Source organism: Calypte anna, chromosome 9 (genome assembly GCF_003957555.1).
Source record: "Calypte anna isolate BGI_N300 chromosome 9, bCalAnn1_v1.p, whole genome shotgun sequence".
In the NCBI taxonomy this organism is placed as follows: Eukaryota; Metazoa; Chordata; class Aves; order Apodiformes; family Trochilidae; genus Calypte; species Calypte anna.
The window spans coordinates 3,872,923-3,891,544 of NC_044255.1; the positions used below are offsets into that span (position 1 = coordinate 3,872,923).

Genomic DNA, 18,622 nt, shown 5'->3' on the forward strand with positions numbered 1-18,622 from the left:
CAAAGTCTGGAAGTCATGTCCCTGTCTCATTTGTAGTCTCCCTCTCATGGTCTGTCAGAGCTGCTGAGGCAGTGTTTTCAGGCTGACACTTCAGAGGCAATGCCTGTACTTCTGCTGGGTTCTTAAAAGTTGCAGGGACCTCACAGCTCCTGGGAAACTGAAAAAGAAGGTTCAGAAGTCACTGTCTTTTCAATCAGTGGCTGTGGTTTGAGGGTCTGAAGTGCCACCTTGACAGCACTCATCATTCTGAAGGCTGCACAGTAACCCAATCTTCCTCATTTGTATGAAGCCCAGAGGTACTGAAAGCTGGTATAATAACACTGACATGGCAAAGCTGTATGTTTCATGTTGGTTGGCTTTGTCTGACAAAGGAAAACTACTTTCTCTGATCCCAAAGGACTTCCAGACTGCAATAGGGAAGTCAGTACTTGTCAGACAAGGAGTGGCCTGGAGTTATGACAGCTCTCTGGAGTAGGAAAGATCTCTCTGGCAAGCAAAACCTGGCATCAGTAAATGCCAGTGTCTCAGTATTTACTCACACCTTGGAATGGCAAAGGAATGAGAAGAATGAAAAGACACACCACTGAAAAACTAAAAAAAACCAATACAAAAAAACCCCAAACAAACCAAAAAACCCACCAAACACAGAAAACCCAACAAAACCCAACCACCTAAAACAAAACCAACTACAGAGACTTTTTTTTTTCCTCCCCTTATTATTATGAATAAAAATACAAAGTGGTAATTATGCAGCCACTTGGCAGTGACAGCAGCTGGTGTTTGTTTGGAGGAAAAACAGCAATAAGGATAAAACCATACTTAAGCATGAAGAGACACAATCCTTCATCCCTTTTCAATAGTGTTAAGAAAGTGCTGTGGTCTTCCCATGTTGAAGGAATATTTTGTTTCAGTGTAGTGATCTACTCTATTGAAATTGTTTTTTAGTATTAAACAGTTTGAGCTTTCTGCCCCCATTACTGGCAGCTACAGCTGTTTTGCTTTCTGATTTTATGTTTTGCCTTTGCCTAACTGTTGCAGTATTTTCCCCCCCCCTCCACTTTTAATCATGATAAATCTCTTCTAAATACAACTTTTTAATCTCATCCAGCTTCTTTTGGTTTCCCTGTCAGAGATAGCTTTTGGGCTAATTTCACCCTACAAGCTCTGATAAGCAGCTGCTCAAAGGACTCCCTGATGCTGTAGGTGGGCTCTGGGCTGCACAGTGCCAGAGCTGAACTCAGTACTAGGAAGTGACAGGCACAGAGGGAGCAGAGACATCCACTTTATTCTACAATGTATTTTGCTAAGTCAGGCCTAGGAATGAGGATCAGAGCATCATTTGTACTGTGCCCGTGGTAACACATAATAGAGAGGATATTCTCTTTTCTCCCACGACAGTAAAATCATTCTGTCTTTATCAGTGTAAAGTGTTCAGCTATTCACCCAAATATAATTTATTCTTTAAAATTACTGCATAGAGCAGAGTAGTTCTAAAAAAACAAAAACAAAAACAAAAACAAACAAACAAAAAACAAACAAACAAAAAACAGCAGAAAATTAAGAAATGTCTCCCTGCAAACTGTAAGAAGTAAACTTAAGATTGAGGTTTTCAAGCAAGGAATGAAATGCAGCATCTAATACCCATACATAGCTGTGTCAAGATCTCTGTGTGGGACCCAAATGTTGCTACCTCATATTTGAGTCTCTTTGCCCTAAGGCCAGGTTGGATGGGGCCTTGAGCAACCTAATGGAATGGAAGGTGCCCCTGCACACCCAGCTGTGTTGGAACTGGATGATCTTTAAGGTCCCTTCCAATCCTCACTGTTCTATGATGAACTGACACTGAGGGGATAGTGGGGGTGTGAAATCAAAACTGCTACTAGGGGCAGCTAGTGTCAAATCTGGTGTTTAGGACAACAGGGTCATCTGCAAAGAAATTCCTTTCTGCCTTGTGCTGATTGTGTTTCAGAGAGACCAGACAGCCACGCAGAGGTTCTTCCTCATTCCATTTCACATTTCTAGTCCCTCCCCATCAGAAGCAGATGCAAATCTAGACTGAGATCTGAGGTGCTATTATGCTACAGATACAGGCTGCTCAGCTGAAATAAACCAGGAAATCTTAGCTTTTCAGGTTCCACTCATACTTAATTCCTTACCAGATAGCAATGTGTAGCTAGTTGTGCCAGGGGAGGTTTAGGTTGGAGATTCGAAAGAATTTCTTTCTGGAGAGGGTGATCAGGCATTGGAATGGGCTGCCCAGGGAAGTAGTGGATTCTCTGTGTCTGGAGATATTTCCAAAGAGCCTGGATGTGGCACTGAGTGCCATGGGCTGGGAACCACGGGGGGAGTGGATCAAGGGTTGGACTTGATGATCTCTGAGGTCCCTTCCAACCCAGCCAATTCTATGATTCTAATACAGTCAAATATGAGGAACCTGTCTACGTGTTTAAATACATGATTTTCTAGTAGTTAACTTCCATTCTTTGCTTTTACAGCCTGCTGCACTTTTATTTCCTGATTTGGTGACCCATTGGGAGGTTCAGCTTCTTCTGTGACAAGGCACTGAATGGGGAATTGTGAGGCAGCTTTATGGCCTGTAGCCACACATTACATAAGATGTAAAATTTCAAAAGACAGACTTAGCCCCAGTGTAATTCTGTCAGCTTCAGGGGGCTGCGCCAGGGCTGTTTGGGTTTGAACACGAGTGTCCAAAGAAAAGCTGAGGTTTCCAGCCTCTGGCAAACAGCAAATGATCGTATGCAAAAGAGGCACTTGGATTTTGTTCAGTAGGTAGTGGTTTAGAAGTGGAGGGGTTAATCTGTGAAAGGAGGAGAGAGGGGCTATGAAGTAAGGGGTGTTTTGCACACAGCTATCTGACACTAACACTGCAAAGCCGCTGTTTCTCATCCAGACCCTTTCTTTTCTAAGCTGTAAGGCTTCCTCTACGAATCCTTTCTCTAATAATAACTGGTGACAGCTGACTCGAAACGGTAACTAAGCAGCACTCCCCAGCTGGAGCTGAGCAGCCTTCTTCGCCCGCACGATGCCCGCTGCTGGGTTTGCTGCGGCGCTTCCCGGCGCGTGGGGAGCCCCCACGCACTGAAGCATCCCCCGGGATCCGGGGGGCACCAGAGGAGGGGGCGGCATCCCCGGGAGGCACGGCCAGGAGGCCGAGGAGCACCGCACCGCACCGCCGCCGGGCAGCGGCCGGGACCACGCATCCCGGTGCGGGGCGATCCGGCCCCGGCAGCCGCACGGAGCCCCCCCGGAGCCCGGGTCACGTGTGCGGCCGTAATCCCGGGGCGGGGGTGTCGTTACCGGGGAGGGGGCGGCGGGAGGAGGGGCTGCTGCCGATGAGGGCTGAAACCGGGTGCGCGGCCGGCTGCGGGCGCCGGAGCCGCGGCCATGGCCTGGCCCTGTATCAGTCGGGTGTGCTGCCTGGCCCGCTTCTGGAGCCAGCTGGACAAGTCCGACCTCTCCGTGCCACTCACCATCCACAACTACTCCGACATCGAGGAGCAGGAGGACGGGACGCCCCGGCGCGGCGGAGCTCCCCCGCGGGGCAGCACCCGCCCGCCCGCCCCGGCCCCCCGCCCGTCGTACCCCGCCGCCGGGAAGCCGAGCGGCCGCAGGAAGGACCGGGCGGTTGCCACCGGGGAGCCCTTCTCGGCGGAGACCCAGTACCGACGGGACTTCAAAGCCTGGCCCCTTCCGAGGAGGGACGTCTTCCCCTGGGTCAGTGCCAGCAGCGCTGGCGGCGGCGGCAGCGGGAGGGACGGGGCCGCCCCCCATCCCGCCCCGGGCCGCGCCGCCTGCGCCCTGCCCGGCAGCGTGGGGCGGCCGGCGGGGGACGGCCCCGAGCAGCTGCGGCCGCGCTCGCAGGCGGACGGCGGGCACACCACCTCCTACAGGTAACCGAGACACGGCGGCAGCCCCCAGCCCCGGGGGAGGCTCTCTCTGCAGCGGGGGGAGATAGATGCTCCTCCGCAGAGCGGGGCGGGGGATGCTGGCGAACGGCGGCGGGGAGTGGGAAGGAGTGCGTGTGTGTGTGTGTGTCTGGTGGTAGGGGCTGCCGCCTCGCCATCGGGCTCAACCTGTCGCCAAAGCCACCTTTGCTTTGGGACGCTCGGTCCTTAGAAGCATCGCCCGTTCCCCAGGCGGTGCCTGGCCCAGCCCGGCCCGTGTGGGTCCCTCGGCGGCAGAACCTGCCTTGGGCACCCACCCCGACCGCCTGCAGAGCCGCTCCTGCCTGCCCCAAGCTCCTGCCCTGGCCCACAGGCAGCGAGAGAGGAGCAGGAGCGAGCCGGGCAGATTTGTGATGCCACGGACACAGGACCGGCGGGGCTCCCGGTACACCACAAGAGTCCCACTGAGCTGCGCTTCCCGAATCCGTCACTGCCATAAGCCTTTTCCCTTTAAAACTCCTGGAACGCCACCTTCAAGTGGAGCCAAATGACTGCCTTTAAGGTTAGTCAGATGCAAAGATGTAGGGGATATACGCCCCTCAAATATGGGGGGAGAATTGTCACAAACCACCCTTCCCAAAAAGCTCTAAAAATTAAGTGTCTTACGCCTTCCTTTCCCTGTGATCAGTAGGACTGATTAGAGACACTTTCTGGAACAAGCAATTGGGCACTGAAATTCAACCCATGTTCTCGCTGACATCTGCCATGGGAGGAAAAGAGGATTTCAGCAGCTACGTGGCTGCTGCTGAATATCATACCAGTTTCATGCTGTTATCACAGGCTCCCTCGTAGTGATGTTCAGCAAGCTTTAATATGCCTATGAGGTATATTAATATACCTAATATACTTTTAATATACCTCTGAGATATATTAATAGAGTAATGATTCTTATTCCAATAGACTCCCAAGTATTTAGATACTTATTATCTATTATGTACCTCTGAGGCATTTAAGTACTGCAATACATTGAGATTATTTATCATGGTGCTTTTCAAACAAACACACTGGGGAGGATTACAGGCCTGCCCAGGAGAGCTTATTTCTTGTGCTACTCCTCCCCACCCAGGCAGCTGCCCTGGTACTAGTGCAGTTAACATATGGGATATATCCAAAGGGATAACTGTAGTGCTTCAATTTATGCACTATTTTATCCTTGGCCCCATCTCACAGGACAGTCACAGGCTGATGATCGTTCTTTTAAGAAAAGCACTTTAAAGTTTCAAAGCAGCACAGGAATTACTTTGGAGAAAGCTGCCTAGAGCTAGACTAGCACGGTCTATCTTTCAGAAACACAATCATTTGCACATTATTTGTGAGGCTTCCACCACTTCTTCAGCCTGACCCCAGAGGAAGGGTGTATTTAGCCTGCATTAGAGCTGCAGCTTCCCCACAGCTGTTCTAACAAACAAAGCAAAAAGAGTAACCGCCAAAAAAAAAAAAAGGGGGCAAAAAGGGTCACTTCTCACACCTTCCTTCTGACTTAATAGTTCTTACTCAGGGCTCTCTACTATTGTCCTGAAGGAGCATTAAGTTTACAGACCCCATGACAAAGTACTGGCCAGGGTAACATACCAACACACAAATCAAAATGAATTTTATAAAAATTAAGGGCTCAAGGTAGCTGTGGAACTCCTGACACCCGCCAGGAGGAGCACTGCAGGATGAGGAGAGAGGCACATGCTGGGGCAGGCACACCAGGAGAGGTTTTGTATAAGACCTTTAAGGTGTGTGAAGGTTGTACAGTACAACTAATACAGACAAGGCCACCTTGGTCTTATTCCACTAATTCCCAGTTTCCTTGAATTATCACCCAGTCCAACAGTGCAAATTTAACATGTCCCCATACTACTGAGCACATCCTAGAAAAGTCACAGAAGTCAAAACAAGCAGCAGGAGAAAAGTCCATGATAACTTTGCAAGGTGTTGTGTTTGGTATTTGTAGCTCTAAAAAAAAGTAAAAATAATTAAAAAAAAAAATAGAAATTGGGGCACTAGGTTTCTATGTGGTAGCATCAGTCACTCCAAAACCCCAGGAATCCTCCACTGGTCTGCACTGAGGCAGGTAAGAGGGAATCCACAGCACACCCACCCTTTGTGAGCTGAGCACCCACATCCCAAGAAGATTTCCACTAACACCACTGCAGTTCCATCCTTCTTCCCTTCTTTTCCAAAGGCAGCATTGCAGTCTGCCAGCACAGGCAGTAGCATCATTACTTGATGGTGTCCTTCATCTTTACAACAAAGACAAGAAGACCAAGCTGTGCCTTGGTGGACACACACATCTCCTCTACTCTCTAGTAGCAAGGATCTGGCCCTGTTTCTTGTAGGCTGTGCCCAGCACAAGCAGCACTGGGAAGCAGGAGGGCAGATCACTTTGAATGAGGACTGGCTTGAATAGCACAAGATTTTGCATTAATACATGGCCCACTCCAAGCTTCTAATGGCAGTGATGGTTTTCTTGCTGTAATTCTGTGAAGTAGCTTCTTTAGTTTTTGTGGTTTGCTTCTTTTTAGTTCAGGGATTCTGACTGTTCCACAACAGCCTACTGCACATTTGTTTCTGTGGAGCGTTCAAGTGTGGGGTGATGTTTAGCATAGTTTGATGTGCTTTTGTGTGCTGGTGCACTGCTCTTGTGAGACTTCATTCTGCAGGTTCCTTCTAAATCTCTCTGTCCTCTCCTTTAACCTCAAAAAGGAAGCCTGGATGCATACAAAAATGGCTGTACATGGTGCAGCCAGTTTGCCTGAACAGGAATTTCCCAGAACAAAATAAACTCCCCAGAATCAGTGACCAAGACAACTCCCATTCCTCACTACTTCCATGGGGAGCCTTTCTATGGTCAGAAAATAAAGGTGGAAGGGATGTTAGAAGAATACCTGTGTCTCTGAGGAAGCAAAGATACTGCTAAATTTGAAAAAAAAACTCCATAGAAAGGGTGAAAGAACAGCACAGCTGCCTGCCTCCAAACTACTGTCCTGTATCCCCAGAGCTTTGAGCAGCTCCTATCTCCAGTCCCTGGATTTCATCTGGAGTTCCGCAGGGGCTGACTGAAGTAAAAACCCAACTGGGCTACATAGGGGAAGCTCAGGCAGATCAATACAAGCTGTACTTGAAAGGCTAAAATGGGATGTGCTCCAACTGCAAAAAGATCCCAGGGACTACTGCAGTGGGTTGCAGGGGATTACACCTTCCTGCTGCTGCAGGAGCCAAGGAAACACTGAGGTTTTTGTCCTTTAGGGCCATGGAATTGGCTTCTGCCTTTCAGCAGGAAGTTGCATGTGCTGTGTACTTCTGACACAGCAGTGATTGGCACCTCATTAGTTGTAGAGCCAGGTCTTGATTGCATTTAGCTGACATTTCAAAAGTAGATGAGTGCTTTACTTAGCTCTCTACACTGGATGAGAGAAGGTGGTGCCATCAGCAGGTATCCCCAGCTGGCTCTGTTCTCTGGGTATCATCTTCTCCCCTCTATAGAAGGCAAAGGGGGTGAGAATAAAACCCCTCTGCCATCCTCTTCAAGGCTCAGGTTTACTTCTTTAGGTCATTTCAGACCTCAGTTTCCTTTTCAGTAAGCTACCACTTTTTGGAAAGCACTTCAAATGTGTCACTGAAAATATTGCAGTAGAGCTGTGAGTGATTGTTCTGCCTCTTCTTCCCCCACCCATTGCCTTTGCTTGTATTAGCACTCAGGGAAGGGGGAGGATAACTGGGACTTTCCACACATGTACAGCACTAGCCCCAAGCAGAGCCTCATCTCTGCAGTTGGTGTTTCTGCACTTAGCAGGTGTGAGAGTCAGAAACATCCCAATAGTTTTTGCAGGAGAGAGGCACAGCAGTAATGCAGACCAAACTGAGGACCTCAAGATCAGCAGGGGTTCCTGCTCACCCAGAGGAAGCCATTTGGTTTGGGTTTTTTGTTGAAAAGAAAATGCATAAAGAGATGAGATTGTTGAGGGCCTGATGTGCCATTGCTAATGATTTTGAGGATAGCAGAGTGGAAGACTTCCACTAAACTTCTTGGGTAAGTATCAAGCACATGCCCTGTGACCAGGAGTAGAAACCACCAGGGGAAATAATGCAGAATGAAAGGGAATGACACTTTTCCCCTGCTGTCTACACTTTTCACCTGCCTTCAGATAGCCCTTGTGCAGGAAGGCAAGGTGAACTTCACAATGGAAAGCATCTTATCTCAGCTCTGTAGAAGAAAACGGAGAAAATATCTTCACACAGAGTATGGGATCACAACACACCCCTTAGCTGGCAGGGTTAATAGCACTGTATGTGGGGACACCCATCCTTGATCCAGTGATATGAGTAAAAACACATGCTTATCTTTAACAATAGGAGTAAAGCTTTTATAATCAAGGCTTACAGTTATCTTGACATTCTTAAGTATCTTGCTGCCATGGGAAATTAATAGCAAAGCCCCCAATTTTTATGCTTTTTAAGAAGTAAGTTTGCTTGGTGCAGGCACTGGGATGGACCCAGAGACTCCATGCATTGCATAGCCTGACTGAGGGCAGGGAGGGGACAGAGGTGTGGGAAGGGAGCAAGGGAGGCTGCAAAAAGCTCTTGCATCAAGGTAGGAGAAACTGTCTGCACTCTACAAAGTACACTCAAACTTACATTAAAGGAATGGGAAATGATAGAAGCCAAGACCCTAAGACCTACAAACTCCTATTCACACAGCTGGGAAGCAGATGCCTATGCTACTACAGTGCTGTAAGTGCTCCTTCCTCAGGGATCTGTCTGTGAGCAGAACAAGCCCCCAGAACAAGCCCTAAGGCTAAGCTTGAGGTTTTTTTCCTCCTGGCCTTTCAGCTTAGCCTTTTGCTGCTTTGCCTTTCCTGTGAGTCCCAAGCAGCTCCAGATAGTACTGCCTGACCTTGCTGCAGGTGAGAGAGCAGTGCTGAGACAGGGAGCAGCCAGGCATCTACTGCTTTCCTCCTAAGTTCCCTTCTACCAAGTCTTTTCTCTACCCCTTTGAGCTTTCTGTTTCCATCACTTTCCATCACTTGCCCCCACTTCTGTCCTCACACCAGGCTCTTTGGATGGATAGGAGAACGGACACAATCTGCTTCTGTGTTTAAGGCCTGGAAGAGCCTCCAGCACCCCACCAGTGCCTGACATAGCTTGTGGGAAAAGCAATTTAATGGCTCAGTTACTCCAGAGGGCTCCTGGCTTTGCCCATCTTGCAGAACTCTCACCACAGCATCCATGGCACGTGAAATCCTCCATCCACCCAGAGATGTCACAGTGCCCTGATCCCTGCAGGTCTTTGCCATAAGCCCACACAGCCTGTCCTCTGGGAGAGCATGGCTGCCTACCCACCTCTGTCTGGGCAAACCAAAGCTGTTTCAGAGTGGCTACACAGCTCAGGAATCTGCCTGAGCACCTGCCAATGGGCTGCTACTTCATACCTCACCTGCCCCAGCCCCACACACACCAGTATGGGTTCCCCAAGAGATGTCTCAGGTAGCATGTACTTTGAAAACTGTAGTAACAGAAGCTCCCAAAATGTATTCAGAGCTTTCCCTCTAAAGAGGCAATGTTACAAATGTTCAATATGCAGCTTAATTCACAGATTCATCCGAGTTGGAAGGAACCTCTAGAGATCATCTAGTCCACCCCCCTGCTAGAGCAGGATTGCCCAGAACACATCACACAGGATTGTATCCAGGTGGGTTTTGAATGGCTTCCAAAAAGGAGACTCCACAACCTCCCTGGGCACCCTCAGATGAAAAAAGTTTGTTCTCATGTTTAAACTGAACTTGCTGTGTTCCAGTTTGTGTCCATTGCCCCTTGTCCTCTATCTTGGCATACAGGTGTCAGGCTCCATGCTTGCCCTTTATATATTTAAAGGCATTGATAAGGTCTCCTCTCAGCCTTCACTCCCAGGCTGAACAGTCCCAGCTCTCTCAACCTTTTCTCAGAGGAGAAGGTTTACTCAGAGGTATTGCCACCTCCCCACTCCTGCTAGAAATGCCTTCCATCTCAGTGAAATAAAAGAGCTGTCTGATTTTCACTAGGTTGGTAAAATAAACAAGATTTCTCTGGCAGCTTTCTCTGCAAAGCCTGAAGATGTTTGTGGAGAGCATGAAATGTTGAACCAGGGAGTGTCACGGGGGAGAAAGTCACTGCATCCTGACACTTGATATCTTAAGCTAAGTAACATTAAAAAGATGTGGTTCCTCTTTCTCCAGGCTCTGAGTAGGTCATGCATTTTGACTCAACCCATGACTCCCTGACTGGTTTTCAGACAAGTTGGCAAAATGTTATTAGGGCTCATGTTCTTTCTGACTCCTGATTATATGGCTGGAGAGGAGTGTATGAGTCCTGCAAGGTGGCAGGCAGAGTGAATTTAGTTATCTGCACCTTCTGGACCCAAAGTTACCATTTTCATCCTTGTTTTGTTTCAAGCTGCTAAAGGGGATAAGTCACCTCTGAGTCATCCAGTCCTTCCCTGAGGCCCAGAGTTCTGGTTTCCCCCAGGAGGAACTGCTGGGTCCAAGTGAGAAATTCTACTATAAATCTGAGCTGTAATTGCATTTTGCCCTCACATTTCTGTTTCTGAGGGTGGAGGGAGAGCATCTCCTCACTGCATGTTGGTGCCTTGAATATTCTTTTGGCTCTCCAGCCTAAAGAGAACAGCTTGGCTTCTAGCCCAAACAAGGGTCCTGAGATCCAAAAGGGCCCGGTTTGGGGGCCTGCCAAATCAGCAAATGATCTGCTACAAAGCAACCAGACGGAGCTGGCTGCAGAGCCTGGCAGCACAGGGACTCCTGGAGAGCTGGGGACACACACACTCAATTGCAGCCTGATGCAGGAGGGAAACCAGCTGGCACAGCACTGAATGGTGAGGAATCAATGCCACCAGCATCCCTGAGGCAATCTGGTTTTTTGTGGGGCAGCAGGTTCCAGTTCCTGGAAAATGTCAGGATGTAACTGATGACTTTGTACCATTTTGCTGGTATTTTGCCCAGGAGCTCCGTGCCCTCTGGCTGCACAGCAGAGAGAGAACTCAGATTTAACTCAGCACTCACAAACATATGGGATTCCCTGGTGAAAGGTTGCCTTCTTGGGATATTGCTTGTCCAAAACCATCTTTCTACAAAGCTGCTTCCTTATCCTGAGGTGTCAAAGCAGCAGGAATGGCACCACCAGGACTGGGAGAGCTGTGCAGGCACTTAGCTGCTGCTTGAGCAAGCTTGGCCAGCAAGCTGCAGGGAAGGTAGAAGCTGGTGGCTCAGAAGAGGAAGAGCAAGCCCATACCAATTATAGATCAAATCTGCAGTGCTCCTAGACAGCAGCCTGGTTTTCCTTCCTGATGGGCAGGAAGCTCTTCTGTACAGCAGTGCCTGTGAGTAACCAAGGGGACTTGAGACCTCACTCCACCTCCACTCAAGCTGACAAAATGCTGTCAGTCCTGGCTGCAGGCTCCTGCCTGTTTCCTGGTGCCTACACCCACACTCATCCATCCCGACAGGAGGCCAGTGCCAGCAGCTCACTCAGTCAAGAAACAGGAATTTCATTTTTTAGAATTAATTCCATTAGCACGTTGCTTTCTGTACCCAGATCCAGACCACTGCTGTACCTTGTATACACAAATCAGCCAAGAAAAAAGGCAGCATTTTAAGGCTGAGTCTACATTTAGAAAACAAGCATAAACTAGACAGTGGGTATTTTGGTAGTATACTAAAAGGATCAAGAGCAAACGACACATTCTCATGTGTAGTGTGTAATATAACGTGTAGCACCCCACCTTTATACATTTCAGTAAAATTTTAAGAGAGCAATTTGCAGCTACCATCAAAATAGCAAATTGAATGCTTGGGAAAGGTGAAAATCAGAAAGCTGTGATCAAGCTCAGCACATTAACACACAGACTATTTCCCTACCCTGGACACGGTCTCAGTCTTACCCCTTGGTCCTGTGTACAAGCAGTTAGTAAAATGCAGTTATTATTTAAGGATGCCAGGAATACAAATACAAAATTCCCACATCTTGGTTTGTCACCCCTCTTTTTGCTAACAGAAGCTCTTTGAATTGAACTTCTTTGGATTGGTTGCCAGAGATACATGCACAGAGCTGACTTCTGCCCTTCTCCTGAGAGCAAACTCAGCTCAGCTGGCTGCTCCTGCAGCATCCAGAAAGTCCTAATGGAGAGGGCATCAGTGAAGCCTTTTGGTGACAAAAGGTACAGAGAAGCAGAGAGAAGGCTGCAGAGGTGAGATGGCAGCAGAGCTGAGCCAGACCCTGCTGTGCTCTTTGTTCTTCAGTGGTCACTGCACCCACGTCTCAGCCTTCCCTGCTCCAAGGGTAAATCAGACAACTGCCTTCTTGTCAGATATTACATCTCAAAGCATGTGCCCCCATCTGAAGGGTAATCATCAGTGGAAGCATCTGCCAGCTGAGATGGTGCCTGCTGTCCAGAGAGCTAAAGCTAAGGTCACACCAGCAGCTTCCCCCTCAGAGCTGTGCACTGGCAGCTCCAGACCAATATGTTTTACATCATAGGTGGCCAACGAGACAGATAAGGTTTAAGATTGCAAGTGGTCAATGAGCTCTCAAGCAAAAACTCACCCTGAGTTGCTCTTATCCAGAAGGAAAGCACCAAGGACCTCCAGGAGAGAGCACAGTGGCCGGCAGGTCCAGGGAAGGGATTCTGCCCCTGTGCTCAGCCCTGGTGAGGTCACAGTTTGAGTCCTGTGTCCAGTTCTGGGCCCCTCAGGAAGTTCAGGAAGGAGATTGAGGTGCTGGAGCAGGTCCAGAGAAGTGCAAGGAGGCTGTGAAGGGATCCAGCACAGGTGCTGTGAGGTGAGGCTGAGGGAGCTGGGGGTGTTGAGGCTGGAGAAGAGGAGGCTCAGGGGAGACCTCATCACTCTCTCCAACTCCCTGAAAGGAGGTTGGAGCCGGGGGGGGTTGGTCTCTTTTCCCAGGCAACTCTCAGCAAGACAAGGGGGCAGGGTCTCAAGTTGTGCCAGGGGAGGTTTAGGTTGGAGATTAGAAAGAATTTCTTTCTGGAGAGGGTGATCAGCCATTGGAATGGGCTGCCCAGGGAAGTAGTGGATTCTCCGTGTCTGGAGATCTTTCCAAAGAGCCTGGATGTGGCACTGAGTGCCATGGGCTGGGAACCACGGGGGGAGTGGATCAAGGGTTGGACTCGATGATCTCTGAGGTACCTTCCAACCAAGCTAGTTCTATGATTCTATGATTCTAAGAGTTCAGTGAGGACAGCTACTTATGTGTGGCTGTGTCCTTGCATCTCTCAGCCTGGACTTGCTGGGAGAGACAGTTCTTTTATTCCCAGCACACCTTAGACAAGGTCTATCTTACCAGCTGATGGTAGCCAGCCCTGCCTTCTGGCTTTGCAACCCCTCTGAGCAGAAGTAGCCTGTGATTATGTTGTGTTTTATGGGTTCTCCTGTCTTGACAATCTCATTTCAGGCAAGAATACCGCCCGTGGACTGGAGCAAAACCATCCAAGCCTATAAAGATAAAGCAAGGCTTCATTATCCCAGAAGACCATTTTGTTCAAGAGACAAGCTACAAGGCAGATTTTAAGGTAATTTACTCTTTTTAATATCCCAAAGTCAGCGTGAGTAAAGACCAAAGTACACATCAGGAACTCATTTGTTACTGGTGGGGTGAGTGTAGAACAAAGCCATATCCTCACTGACCACTCTTTCATCATTGCCCATTAGGTAATGTGGTCATTCCTTGCTTTCAGACACGCCAAGGAATGCTGTTATGTTTATCATAATTCAACCTGAGATCACGATTTTTAACTGCACAACAGTCAGGAGGTTCAAGACTTGTGATTTGCTCAGTTGGGTACCTTAGATACAAGGCATGTGTCATTCTCTTTGTGAAAGATGCATTTAACCCCATCTGCAGAACTCAGAGGAGTCAGTGTGCACAGCTTTGAGGCTGTAGCAGGAGATTCACCTTCTGATGCCAACATCACCCACAGACAGAGGTGTTTGTCTGAGAACATTTGCAGGCTGCTGCCTAAGGTACAGCACCCACCCCAACAGGACAAAATTCCCCCGTGCTGAAGCTGCCACCACTATCAGCATCAAGGAGGATATAGCTATGGTGAGCAGCCAGGCTGCACAGCTCTTGGGCCTCTGAGATTTTCTGGGGCTTCTCCTGCAAGTTTCTACAGCCCTCTGTAACAGTCTCAGATGGTTTTCTTGTTGGTGAAATACATCGCAGTATTACTGAAAACCCCACGAGGAAATGTTCTCTCTCTGCTCAGCATTTTTCCCTGGTGGGGCCCAACACACTCCTTGTCCCCACGAGGAAGGAAGGTGCACACCCTGAGGCTGTGGTTTACCTGCTTTTTGCAAATGCCCACCAAAGAGAACAGCACTTGGAAACCAATTGAAAAAAAGCTGATCAGAGGCTGCACAGAGTGACCTGGAAAGGAGAGCTGGGGCTGAATTCTCCAGATGCAGTGTACCATGTCCTTAGAAGTAAAGGCAGCTACTCCAGGGCCACATGTAAAAAGTAAATCTTTGCCTTGGAGGAGATGAGGAAGAAGTGTTTAATCAGCAGGCAGCCAAGTGCCTGCTCCACAGAGGATTAGTGGCACACTGCTGTGACAAGGCAGGGGATGGGTTTATCCAGCTCTGCTGAAAGTGGGACAGTGACCTCAGGCAAAACAGAATTTGCAAACCTCAAGAAAACTTCCTCCATGCTCTGAATAGCCTGGGCTGCTTACTCAGATGCAATAAGCACAGAGGGTATTTAAACCTTAGACCTCATATTTTTATCCTGGAGGGGGAAAATAGGGTCTTTTCCTATTTGGCTGTCAGGATGGAAAGGAGAGGGTCCTGGGTGAACCCCTCAGAGTCCCTGTCCCAGTTCTTGAGGATGGAATCCCAGGCACAAACCCACACTGCCCAGGACACTGCCCTTTGGACCATGTATGTGAAGGTCCCGTATTCTGGAGTTCCAGCATGCCACCACAGCCCCTCTTTTTTCAGATGTCATGGGAAAGGTGTAGTGAAATTGGTGCTGGTGAACCACCAGTTCAGAAGGAAGTCCCATTTCCCCTGGTTTACACTTGGCCATTTGGCCTTTGCCTTTTACCTGAAGCCCATGGCTTTGCTGACCCCATGGGAGCCAGGTGGATGCTGTGTGCTCACAGCCTGAATGTAGAACTCACACTGCTACAGAGGATGGAAAATCAGAATAATGCAACAACAAACAGCTCAATAGCTTTTCCCACAGCCTTTCCTGCTACAGTCTTGGTCTTTTTTTCCCATTTGGACGGTGCCATCAGAATACTCAGGACCCAGAAAAGCTTTTCCATCCTTTCATGGCTTATGGCCAGGTTCTCCCAGTGGCCTGGGCTGGATGCACAATTCAGGCCAGCCCTGTTTAAAATCCTTTACATTTTAAGCCTTAGGGGAAACACAAGCATCTAGGTGTCCTTCATGCTTCAGTATAACAAGAGCTAAATGTGGAGAGAAATGATGACTGCACAGCCATCAGAGGGGAATTTCTGTTCCCTCTGCCCTTCTCTCCACCTGGGTGCCTGGCTACAAGAAGAACATAAGAGCTGCCAGAGCATGTCCAGAGAAGAGCAACCAACCTGGTGAATGGTCTGGAGAACAAGTCCTGTGAGGAAAGGCTGAGAGAACTGGGATTGTTTAGTTTGGAGAAGAGGAGGCTGAGGGAGACCTTATTGCTCTCTACAGCTACCTGAAAGGAAGTTTTAGTGAGGTGTGGGTTGGCCTCTTCTCCCAGATAAATAATGATGGTAGTAGGGGAATAGCCTGAAGTTGCCCCAGGGGAGGTTTAGATTAGATATTGGGAAGAATTTCTTTACTGAAGGAGTAGTCAGACACTAGAAAGGGCTGCTCAGGGAGGTGGTGGAGTCACCATCTCTTGGAGGTGTTAAAAAAAAGTGTAGACGCAGGACATACTTTGGGGGGGCATGGTTGGGTTTCTTTTTTCTGGGTTGACAGTTGAACTTGGTGATCTTAGAGGTCTTTTCCAACTGTGATGATTCTGTGATTCCTCAGGACTGAGGAGTTTGCATCCTTATCTTGCTGTGAAAAATCAGCAAAAAATTATTGTTTATTTTTAATGATAAAAATCATTAATCAATGATTTTTTGAACCCTCCAAATCTGTGCCTCTGCTCACAGCACACATAACTTGGGGCCCTATAAAACATGATGGTGAAGCATTTCGGTGAAGCCTGGATGGCATCCACCAAAGGGTTAAGGCTAAACACACCACTGTCACTCCTCCCCCTTAAATCCAGCACCAATCAAGTGGTGAAACATCCAGTGGTGAAACATCCAGTGGTTCTGATGTTTGTAGAGCTGGTGCCAGTGGGGCTTTGCAAAGGGGAAAGCTCTTTCTATCTCAGAGCCTGCCCCCTGCCCAGTGCTGCCCAGCCACGATTATTCCCCATCACACCACACACCTCAGGACCCAAGGGTTGAGTTACAACAAAACCCCTCCTTGGTGGAACAGCATCCTGCACATTCTGAACCAGGACCCAAGGGTTGAGTTACAACAAAACCCCTCCTTGGTGGAACAGCATCCTGCACATTCTGCACACCAACAACAGTCCTGCTGACACCCAGCCCCATGGGCCAAGCCTTACAGGCAGATTCCAGAGCAGAGCAGGCACAACACTCTCAAAACTCTCCAGCCAATTGCACCCTGTGTCTCACTAATTTTTCTCTTCCCCCTCACCCCACTAGATCCCAGAGGTGAAGACCAGGTTCTCTCCCAACCCTTCTGCTGTTTTCCAGGCGCCATCACGGATCCTCAACGTGTGACTCTGGAGCCTCCTCAGGCAGCTGAAGTGTGGCGGTTCTGTTCAGTTTGGGTCACTATGCAATTTTCATGAGGAGTCTTGAGATCAAAGGACTGGGATTATCAAAAACAAGGCCCCAGTGGTTAATGATATGCACACACACTTTCTGTCAACACAACAAACTGCAAAGCACTCAGCTCAGAACTGGCAAAACACATTGGGAGGACTGACCCAGTTTTGTTCTGGTTTTTTTTTGCTGGAGCAGGTTCATTACTATGCCAGCTGGCATCCCATTAGGAGATTGACTTTGGGCAGCAAAGACAGTATTGCAGGCAACATCTCTATGCTTAACCACACAGGGTGGGAGGGAAATTAATCACGAGCTGGATGGATAATTAAAACCAAAAAAAAGTTCTACTTAGCAGCACCTTCTAAGTAGACCAGAGAAAAACAGGGAATGCCTGGCTGACTTCTGGGCTTCTTGAGGCGTTTTGGAAATACGACCTCAAAAGGCATCACCAGAAATCATAGCATAAAAGGGGCCAGTCTGAACTTCCAGGGTTGTTGTAGAAGATGGAGAGAGCCAGCATGGTTGGACTCCAAAATAAATGCAGGGTCTTGGGGCTGTATGGCTAGGTATTCCCCAAACTGGGGGGCTGGCCCAGAAAGAAGAGGGGACTCGACCTGGGGAGGTACCCCTGGCAGCAACACAATAGTTTGGAGAGGACAGGGCCAGCAAGGCACCCCCAGACTCCAGAGGATCCAGGATATTTATGTCATTTGTATAGCTGTTAAGGGGAGTGTAAATATTGTACATGGATTTTATCAACTGCAGTTTGTGATCCTTCAATGAAAAGGACACGCTTCTACTTTTCATAAATGTTAACTCTTTGCATATGCAAGGTGGAAAATATTGCCTTGAAATTCCTGAATTATTGCCTGTATATTGGTAATGCTAATGCTAGGAACAGCCAGAAGTGAATGTTACTTAGAAACTCGTAAAAAAATGTAATATAGAATGTAAGGCATCCTTCATTTTTAAGATCATTTTAAGTGGCATTATTCTAAATCTGTTTTTTTTTTTTTTTTACTATTGTTGTGCATATAACTTTTGCTGAGGTACATGTGTTTTAAGAAACCATTTTTTAGCCTTTGTTTTGGAGACTGTAGTAGGTTTACAGTTTCTATCTAAACAACTGACAAAATATAATTAGTCTACTGCTCATTTCATGGGTTTCTTAATTATTTTGAGAAAAAAAGCAAACTGAAAAACTTTTGTGTTTGAAACACACAAATGTGGTGGCTAGAACAAAAGCAAACTATTCTCAGACTTTAACAGGGATCAGATATCCATTCACCTGTAATGAAATGGACTTCAACACAGGAGTATATTTTTCTTAACCTTCCTACTAGCTGAAGGCAAATTTAATGAACTTTGGGAACACGTATGCATTGCTGATAACTCCCATAAGAATTTTTGTACTGTTGGCATGTGGGTTATATCTGGAATACATGCAGCCAGCATCTTCTCACTGCATTACGTGAGAATTTAACATTGCCATCTCTGTTCATTACACCAGCAAGGCCCAACACCCCCAGAAGAACAGGCAACATCTGCAGTAACCCCCATTTGGTTGGGACAAGGGATTCCCACCCTCAGCCTTGGACCCAGAGGAATGTACAGTCATACCAGTGCTTGCCAACATCATTTTTCAGGAGATTAATTTTTCAGGAAATGAATTTGAAGCATTCAAAGTGTGCTACAGGTTTTGCATGTTAGATGTTTCTAAGAATTCAGTCTGCTTGTTTAATCTCTTGTTAATGTTTTTAACGGTTTTGTTCAAACAATTTAAGTTTATTTCAATCCTGGACTT

General features: G+C 47.9%; 1 protein-coding gene across 1 annotated transcript; it reads left to right on the plus strand.

Moving 5' to 3' along the window:
• Positions 1-3,405: 3,405 nt before the first annotated feature.
• MAP6D1 (MAP6 domain containing 1) lies at positions 3,406-16,770 on the plus strand. The gene is made up of 3 exons (XM_030456420.1): positions 3,406-3,911; positions 13,413-13,530; positions 16,693-16,770. Exons 1-3 carry the CDS (start codon positions 3,406-3,408, stop codon positions 16,768-16,770), a joined length of 702 nt encoding a protein of 233 aa, XP_030312280.1.
• The last annotated feature ends 1,852 nt before the right edge of the window (positions 16,771-18,622 follow it).